At 31.9% G+C, this 10313-nt stretch overlaps 1 protein-coding gene across 1 annotated transcript; it reads left to right on the top strand.

The window, feature by feature from the left end:
* Nucleotides 1-205: 205 nt before the first annotated feature.
* Nucleotides 206-10224, top strand: LOC115450924 (histone deacetylase HDAC1). Its single transcript, XM_030179100.2, has 11 exons — nucleotides 206-371; nucleotides 743-855; nucleotides 2332-2449; nucleotides 2804-2904; nucleotides 3258-3501; nucleotides 3962-4138; nucleotides 4438-4540; nucleotides 5032-5266; nucleotides 5346-5435; nucleotides 5913-6090; nucleotides 6311-10224. The coding sequence occupies exons 1-11, from the start codon at nucleotides 323-325 to the stop codon at nucleotides 6385-6387; spliced, it is 1485 nt and encodes a 494-aa protein (XP_030034960.1). The 5' UTR covers nucleotides 206-322; the 3' UTR covers nucleotides 6388-10224.
* The last annotated feature ends 89 nt before the right edge of the window (nucleotides 10225-10313 follow it).

The raw sequence follows: 10313 nt of genomic DNA, 5'->3' as shown, positions 1-10313 counted from the left end.
TTATCAATGGAATACAGTACAATATAGATGTACATACTTTATGGATTGTAAATTATAAAATGTATACTTTAGTAGGTAGTAGGTACACACAATAATATTATGTAAAACGGCATGATGATTTTATATTTTCATACCTACAACAATGTATCTATATATTATCTATATTTTCGAATCACTAACCGCATTGCACTTCATTATAGTTTACTACCATTCATTCACTCGTTCTACAAGAAGTTTGTGTGCGGTGGATTTTGTTTCATGAAAAATATATTTAAATAGTGATTGTGTACCAAGTAACACGAAATAATTCATAATAACTATAATGGCAATGCAACCTCATAGTAAGAAGAGAGTGTGTTACTATTATGACAGTAAGTAAATATTGTTATGAGTTTGTAACCCGCCACTTGCAATACTTTACGGGCATCTTTACTAGAATAAAAAAATCTATATTTTTTGCTATATTTATTTGTAAAACTGTTTGGCAGACATCAATTTCTAAATTAAAGAATATAAGTTTCATTGGATTTACTAAAAGGCGCTCATGTTCGTCTTTGAAAATTTATGAATATATGTGTCAAGTCATTCTATGGCGTCTGTACAGCGTTCTTAGTTCCTATTGGCCACATGGTTTTTGCCCGATTCTTGTTAAGGCTAGTACAGACTGTTATGTGTCAAGCTGTAAAATGATTTGAGTAACATGTATCTAAGAAGTTAAAATTGATATGAATATTGTTTTTAGGTGATATCGGCAACTACTACTATGGACAGGGTCATCCTATGAAACCACATCGTATACGTATGACGCACAATTTATTATTAAATTATGGATTATACAGGAAAATGGAAATTTATGTAAGTATTAGCACATGTACAAAGTTTTTTACCAAATTATAGGAAGTTCATTCAAAACATTGTTTTGGTATACTTTATTCGATAATAGTTTATGTCAATCTTAGACAAATCTACTTATTTACACTTTAGCATTACCTACAAATGAGGGAGTGGTGCATAGTTCTGATACAGTAATTAAAATAGTTTAGTTAAGTAGTTGTTATCATTGCCTAGTCTCAACCCTCAGTATCAATCATTCCCTGAATAAATGTAATTTACCGAGATCAAAATAACCTTTCGCATCCATGAATAATGGGGCTATCTGTGAAAAAAGTTGAAAATTCTATTGAATGTTCCAAAAGACTACATTAGAAATTATACTTTAAATTATATTGGTATACATTTTAATAAGTCTATTCATTAATAATGGATATCCAGTAACAATATTATTATTTAAAAAATATATTGAAAGCTTCATTGCAAACATGTGGATTGACAAAACTGCAGGTTTACAGGAACAAGAAAACTGTGAATAAAATAAAACTAATTGATTGTATATCAATTAAAGATTCTTAGAAACATGCATGTTCCAAATTTCAGCCTTATACAATTTAATTACTTTTGTGTTATTCATATTTCTTGCCTTTGTAAAATTTTACTTTTGTCTATAATATGTCTGTTTTTTATAACACACTGAATATCCATTTATGGAAGTTGCCATATGTAGCAGGTTGTTTAGGGAATTGGCCTGGGAGCTCTATGTGCAGCAATAGACAACCTATGACTGATGATGATCATGATATCCCTCATGATTAAATAATTCTTGAAACTTTTGCATAATAAATATTCAACATGAATATATTGCCAGATATACAATGTCTATCTTAGCATTATTTGGTTTATCTTTATTTATAACTAGCTTTTGCCTGCAGCTCTGCCTGTGTGAGAAAGCTTTTCCGGTACAATGTTTTCCATTATAAAAATCACACTATATATTTTTCTGGGATAGCAACTTTAACTGTTTACTGAGCGCAAGTAACTGAGGCTTTCAAAAGGAATCAATATTCCTCATTTTTGCAACATTTTTTATTGATGCTCCACGTCTATAGAGCATAGTGTGATGTTATACACCCTATAATCTTCCTTCATTCATGAGCTTTCCAATACTGAAATAATTTTTTCAATTTGTAACTATAATTCCTGAGATTAGCATGTTCAAACAAACTCTTCAGCTTTATATAATAGTATAGATTTTTTTATATAATTTATAAAAATTACTGAATACTTTAAAACATCTAAAACATAAGTTATATAGGCTTTAGTTATTTCTTATATTACATGTCTATGGCTGGAACACCCAGAAAGGTTTGATGGCAGGCCCTTGAATATGATTGAAATGATTGAAACAATATGACTGAAAATGATGTTTCACCAAACTCAAATTGGAATGGGATGTGGACAGATGATCATAATATTATATTAAACTCTTTATTTCAGAGGCCTCACAAAGCAACAGCTGATGAAATGACTAAGTTCCACTCAGATGACTACATTAGGTTCCTGAGATCCATTCGACCTGATAATATGTCAGAATACAACAAGCAGATGCAGAGATGTAAGTGAATCATTTTTAATACATATTTGAACATTTTGTGTCTTCATAATAACAAATGATTGTCTAGTGGCTGAAATTGGAATTTTGAATTTTATATATTTCTAACACATATTATTATAAAACAAACTTTAATTATCTACACTCCTATTATCATGAACTTTATTTGCAAAGAATGTGCTTAAAAAGAAGTTCAATATTTTTCTTCATATAATATGTATTCAATGGTATTCATTTAAATTGAAATAATTGAAGGCCTTTCTTTTGGTATGGATGAAAAAGGATGTGAAATAAAGGTGTGAATTTATGTTTGGTCTGGTTGAAGTTATATATTATCATGCAGTGTGTTATTTACAGTCAATGTGGGTGAAGACTGTCCAGTTTTTGATGGTCTCTATGAGTTCTGCCAGCTGTCTGCTGGGGGCTCAGTGGCTGCAGCTGTCAAATTAAACAAACAGGTATAACATAAAAATTCCTAAAACATCATTTTTTCGAGTTTTATACAAATCAGGCTTTGAAGGAGTCTATTACGGTTTTAGTTAATATTGGCGCGAAAGTGTGTCTGACACACCCACTGTGTTGTACTGTCAGCGCAGTTGACAGATTTCATGTTTCAGTTGATTAAATACACAAATTTTTAGATCAATTTTAAAAAGTTTTAATGCTAATTGTATGAAAAACGAATGCCATCCTCAGTTGCGCTGTGCTGCTATCTGAGCAAGTTTTGTTAATCCTTCATACAGGATAAGATGGATATCTTCATGTTATTAGCGAGAAGTTCATTTTGAAAATACCATAATATTTATTTTAGGCCTCAGAAATTTGCATCAATTGGGGTGGTGGTCTCCACCACGCCAAGAAATCTGAAGCATCTGGGTTCTGCTATGTGAATGACATTGTACTGGGAATATTGGAACTCCTGAAATATCACCAGAGAGTGCTATACATTGATATAGATGTACACCATGGTGATGGTGTGGAGGAAGCTTTCTACACAACGGACAGGGTAATGACGGTGTCCTTCCACAAATATGGAGAATATTTCCCTGGAACAGGTGAGTTGATTGATTGATACTGTACATTACCCTCAACATTATCATTATATGAATGAATGGTGTTATAAAAAATGGCCCCAATTACAAAGTGTGTTGTTAGTAACTTATAAATCTTAGCCAATATCTTACTATTCAGTACAGCAATAATCAGATTATATCTGCACTAATTTTTAAATATAATATCATTTGGATTTTAGGAAAAAAAATCAAATAGGTATTATTATTTAAATTAATAATACCTATTTGATCTTTTTTTAGCTTTACCTTTGGGCTACAAATCGTTCCCCCATTGTCGAGTTATCTTTAACACCTTTGTTCTGCAACACAATGTATATTCATTTCGAAAGTAATTCATTCATCTATTACATTGACTCGAATTATTTATTACATATCCAAATAGTAATTTCTAAAAATATTTACTCTGCTATACTACAATTTATTGATACAATAATTTGAACAGGTGATTTGCGCGATATCGGCGCGGGTAAGGGCAAATATTACGCGGTGAACATACCGCTGCGTGACGGGATGGACGATGAGTCTTACGAGTCCATCTTCGTCCCCATCATATCCAAGGTCATGGAGACGTTCCAGCCAAGCGCCGTAGTGTTACAATGTGGTGCTGATTCTCTTACAGGTAATTTGACGTTTATAGAGTTGTGTTATTTTAATAGTTATAGCCTGACCAGAAAAAAAATCAAAAAAACATATGGGTTACCTAAAAATAAATAGTGTAGCTGGCTATATCAATCAATGCATTGCCAACTGAGAAGTTTTCTTTAGGCAATCACTCAGAGCATTAATACAATAAAAAAAATGTTGATTTATGGATCATATTTGTCAAAACAGTTTATTCATATAAGAAAAATAGCTCGCATATTATGTAATACAATTTTTCTGATTATTTTTAACATGTGGAATGTGTATATCCAATAGGTGACCGCCTTGGCTGTTTCAATTTGACTGTTCGCGGCCACGGAAGATGCGTAGAGCTCGTAAAGAGATTTGGCCTCCCATTCCTCTTAGTCGGCGGTGGAGGGTGAGTGTACTATTTATTAAATAGTAAATAGTAAATAGTAAAATCCTTTATTTGCAAAAAAGTTGGTACAGTATAGAATCTTAACTAGTCATTTCTGATCAATCAACTTTTGTCAAATTTATTGACATGCAATTTTTTTTTTTTATTGCAAAAGTATAATATTATTACTTATAATAATTACTTATACAAGTCAATATACAGATCTCATTTCATGTTACATGCAATTTGTAGTAACATATTATTATTTATTGAAATTAACGAAATAGTTGTATTGTGGTACGACTACCGCGCTGAGGTCTCGGGTTCGGATCCCCGGCCCGGGATCCCGGGTAAAGTGATATTGCGTTTTCTTATTCAATATTTATTAGCTTAGAATCTGGAATTACGCCTATCACATTGTGGGACTGAATACTGATGGAGGCTTTGCCTACCCTAAAAATTACTTAATTACGAGTAAAAAGGGACAAATAATTATTTGATACACTTTGCAGATACACCATTCGTAACGTGTCACGCTGTTGGACATACGAAACCTCAGTAGCACTCGGCGTTGAAATAGCCAATGAGCTACCATACAACGATTACTTTGAATATTTCGGACCTGATTTCAAACTACACATATCACCAAGCAATATGTCTAATCAAAACACGCCGGAATATTTAGAGAAGATAAAGAACAGACTATTTGAGAATTTGCGTATGCTACCGCATGCGCCGGGGGTACAGGTATAAACAAAAGATGTAATTTTTTTTAGTTTTATATCTTTGTAAAAACATTTTTATATATTTCAAATTTGTTTTATAGGTACAAGCGATCCCAGAAGACGCCGTGAATGATGAAACTGATGAAGAAGATAGGATAGATAAGGATGAAAGATTGCCTCAAAGTGACAAAGTAAGTTGTGTACTGCTGTCCATAAAAACGTACTTTTATACTTCAATATTGTATAATTTTATTATTAGAATAATTTAATTATTATCAGGACTTGTTAGATTACAATTCGTAACACCTGTTTAGGTAAAGTTAGGTCTTTTAAAAACTTTCATGAAATCTTGTTTTACTACAAATTTTTAGTAATGAAATTTTGATTTATGTTTCTGCTTTCCAACTCGGAAAATCAGGCACTAATATTCAGGTTCTTAATTATTTTTGGCGTTACTTCAAAGCAGATATCTGAGATGACTATATCTCATAAAAAATTTGGAATTACTTAACAGGAGATAACTTATGTAACGAAATAGAATTTGTTTCATGTAAAAGTTTTTGTGTAGTGTTGACGGCATAATACGATCAAAAGACTTGGCTTTAGAAAGCTTTTAAAATTGTATTGTGGGTATTTGTAAAGTAATATGTTGCATGGGTGTTGTGCAGGACAAGCGCATCACGGGCGACGGCGAGCTGTCGGACTCGGAGGACGAGGGCACGGGCGGGCGGCGCGACTCGCGCTCGTTCCGCGCCGCGCCGCCCGCGCACCCGCGCAAGCGCCCGCGCCTCGACAAGGACGCCGCGCACACCGCGCACGCCAACCTCAACAAGGACGACGCCAAACGTAACTACCGCTTTCTATTATGTTACCTCATATTGGCTTGGTGTAAAAATCCTTTATCAAGATAAAAATAGCGAACACACGAGTAATATAGTTTCCGACATGTGAAAAATTAAAAAAAAACAAAATTTCATAAAAAAAATTACAGAGAATAGTGCACTAATAAAAATTTTGTTTAATAATATCAATTATAAACTGTTATATTATTATTTTTTCATTTTAGTGGATGACACAAAGGATGACGCCAAAAACTTGAGCAATGTTGAGGAACCAAAGAAAGAATTACCTACGAATCCCTGATGCGCGCGTTAGCGGGCACACCCTGTACAGTGGCATCGTTCCAAATATCTGTGAATCACAAAAGACACGTGACAGAGTGACACTGACTATCGTACTTTTGTGTGGCGTAACGAGAAGTTCGGTGATGTATATTAATGTATTCCTTGTTACTGGTGTAGATAAAACTAGTAGTTTGGACTTGATGATAGAATTCTATTTTATCAATTTAATATTAACTGCTATCGACATTCATACTGTTGATAATGTGGAAGCTCACTTACATTACATCCATATTAAAATCATCCAAAATTTCCGAGTGTTGCTCATTTCACATTAAGATATAGATTTTGTATTGTGGGTATAAAAAACAAAGGACTTGTTGTGCGACAAGCCTCGGTACAATATATTATGGAAGTTTTGTACCACGGCACGGCGCCACGACAGCTGTCAAAATGTTGTGAAAAAATAATGTCAAATCACTAACCCGTTTACGATACTTTGACCATTGGATCTCAGATTCAGTTTTTTAATATCCTAACATAATTTGTTTATTGTACTATGTTGACAGATTTATGCGTGGTCTTAATATGTAGTTATTAAAATATTAGGGAATGATTATATTCAACTACTATTTATAATGTTCCAACATTTATAATAAAAAAAAACATTTACTCACGAAATAAACTATTTTTAGGTGTTTTGTGTTATAACAACCTTGACACAACTTAGGAATTTATTGATTTTGTAAAACAAAGCTACTACATTCGCGTTGTAATATTGAAAAATCATTTGAAACAATCCACAATAGGTAAATAAAATAATATTGCTTTAAGGAATTGTATGATCTGAAATGACAGGATTTAATTTTTTTTGACAGTTTTAAATTGATTTCTATATTTAGAAAAAAACATTTTGTTGTAACTCTTAATTTTCCACATGTCATACAATTTTCTGTTATCATTAATTTAATAAATAATGTCATGGAACTGTTTGATCTAATTTTTTATTTTATTTTATTATTATAGTATTTACTTATATTGTTTTTATTTAATTGCCCATAGAATACTATATAGATCACTATCAATATGCATTAATATATCTATGCAATATAAATTATTTCTAAATGACTTCTATTTTGGCATTTATCGTCAACATAGTGCAAAATAAAATGTCAAGTTAAGTTATATAGAATAATAAGTGTTTTGTGTGTGAATATTGTGTGCGTCACATATAGGGCACATTATTTCGTCAATTTCACAAAATTGACACGTCGGGATTAGTATTTTTCTCGTTATACTTTTAATGAAGTAGAGAGTAGACATTGACACATTTTTTACATGCTAAGTTAGGTATGTAGATTGGGAATTTATTTTTAAGACATGCCCCATAATATTAAGGTTTTAATGCTTGCTTTGTAAATACTTGACAACCATTAATTAGTTATTAAAATTTGTGATTTGGAAGGATTCTTAAATTTAGACAGGATAAAGGTATTTATTGAATGCACAAAATTGTATAGATTATTCTCCTAAGGTCTGTGATGACCAATGCTACATTTAGTGCAAGGTTAAATGATAAATCATGGTCAAGATGAGACCCATTTTTTATTTACAGTTAGTTACTATGCGTTCGTAATTATTTAAGATATCAAAGTTAGGATATATAAAAAAGAAATTTACAGCATTGAACTTCAATTGAACTTACATTACTTTTCAATTTACTGGAATTGGTCTTTCTGTAATGTAGTCAAACGTATAGATGGACCTTTTGGGAATAGATACCTTTTCTAGTACATACGAAAATGTGCGCGTATCATAGGACCAAACCATCACACACCATGTGGTGAGAATAGGAACATAAAAATAAGTAGTGTTACACAAGTTTGCAAAAATTTCACTGCCAATGTATGATTTTATGATGCTTGATTTTGCATTGTGACGTCACACCACTTTGATTGTATTGGTCTACACTATTGTTTGTGTTTTTGTGAAGGAGTTTTAAATATATTATGGAGCGTTTAGAAAGATAATATCTTTTAGTATGCTTTCAAACAATTTTTGCCCGGAAGTTAATTGAAGGAAGCTTAGCTCAGATTTGACACTATGTATAATGTAATTTACATAAATTTATATATCATAGCTTTATTCAAGCTCAAGCTAATTTATTATAACTTCGTTGTTGCTGGATGACTCACTTTAAAACTATATTAAAATGTGTATTAATAACGTCAATTTAGTTAACATCCAAACAATACTATTAATATTTACTGGGTTCTATTAAAACTAACAAAAACAAAGAACGCAAAGCCTTAAAGCATAAAAAAAACAAAGCAATATTTTCTTGGCTCGCCCATTTTAAGTAACCTCTTTAATATATAGAAACTCGTCATATTCATGTAAACCTAGCTTTAAGAGTTGCCACAATGTTGCTTAAGGGAAGAACTGAAATTGTAACGGTTATTCAAATGCGTGCGCCTAAAAAGGCATTTAAGTCATTTACAACCATACACTCAAAATTTATTTATTTATATTATGTAGATAATATGGTGGACGCCCTTTAATGGTTGATGTCTCATCGTCTCCCAGTGACCGTCCTGAGCCGAGGTTCGTAACCCGTTAGTGGGTTGCCTTCAGCATGGTCACTTCATTTTCAAGACTTGCGAGCGCCTAAAGCGCTCATCTAAAAGTCCGGTGTGTTTGTATAAGCGCCGGTCACTATCAGGCTAACAAATGTTGTCATGTTAAAAAAAATGTTAAATGGATATCATAGACTGATCCATAATAAATTAGTTCCATATTTCCCTGTTATATGGTTACTGCTATCGTTACTGATTACCTAGTTTAGTACGAATGGTTAGTAAAGACAGATTACGTGATACACTAGCCCATTTATTTATAAGCTTTTTTATTCAGTGTTATATTTCTTTTAAGTAGTAGAATATAAGAAAGACAAACTGAATTTGTTAAGACGCTGACTGCAAGTGCATCCATCTCTTGTACCGCAACGACTATGCGCACGCGCACGCCAAGCGTGAGTTACGGAAGACACATTTAAATAAGGAATTACAGAAGTGATTGCTTTAGGGTTTCAGTAAAAAAATAAAAAATATTGTTTATTAGAAAGAGATGTACCAGTCAATAGTTGTCTCCACTCTTGTATAAAATCTTAACTTGATACAGTTTTTGGTATTCCGAACAAACGTAAAACTAAAGAAACATCTTTATTAATACAATATATTTTTACGTGATGAAAAAAATAATAAATATATTCGTATTTAATAATTACTTGTAGGAGCTATCCCCTGATTACAATATAGCTCAAGATTAGTGAATTTGCTTGTGATGATTAATGACCATACAATACTGTTTTCTTGTTTCAGTTATTTCATTTGTAATTCAAAAACTTGTATATAAATATATACAGATAAGAGTCCTATGGTTTCTCTTTACCTTGAATGTGAGTTAATTTATGACCTGCAAGTATGCATAAAAGTTGATTTATATTGTTTAAAACCGTGTATTCGAAAGCAATAATTACAATAGCTGAAGCTTTATAATAAAGCTGATGTTCCTTTTCAAATTATAATTTTATATAATTTATGTTTCCTGTAACCCTTTGAGCAACACTATAGTCTACTGCTGACAATCAGTAGTGATACAATTTAATACTATACTGTTGAGCAAAGGTTTTTAAATGCTCCAAGCTGTTCATCCCCGTTTATGAGGGTGAATTTGAGGTGACACCATCAGCTATTATTATTGACTTATAAATTTGTGAATGAATTTTTATAGTGTACGTAAAATAGAATAAGACTGTAAATATTTTTTTATTGTTCAATATACAAAAATGTGTCGTAAATATTGTCTAGTAATTCATTATTTTATCCTTACATTTCCAAAACAAAATTTCTGAAAGTAAATTATAAAAATAGTCAATGAATTATGTTT

This window comes from Manduca sexta, chromosome 15 (genome assembly GCF_014839805.1).
Source record: "Manduca sexta isolate Smith_Timp_Sample1 chromosome 15, JHU_Msex_v1.0, whole genome shotgun sequence".
In the NCBI taxonomy this organism is placed as follows: Eukaryota; Metazoa; Arthropoda; class Insecta; order Lepidoptera; family Sphingidae; genus Manduca; species Manduca sexta.
This window is presented reverse-complemented; position numbering and strand designations above follow the sequence as displayed.

Bases quoted from the DNA above. Each gene is read 5' to 3' on its own strand.
- LOC115450924 (XM_030179100.2), top strand. From the start codon at position 323: ATGGCAATGCAACCTCATAGTAAGAAGAGAGTGTGTTACTATTATGAC. The intron at 3,502-3,961 runs GTGAGTTGATTG...TAATTTGAACAG, and splicing joins AGAATATTTCCCTGGAACAG to GTGATTTGCGCGATATCGGC. The intron at 5,436-5,912 runs GTAAGTTGTGTA...GGTGTTGTGCAG, and splicing joins GATTGCCTCAAAGTGACAAA to GACAAGCGCATCACGGGCGA.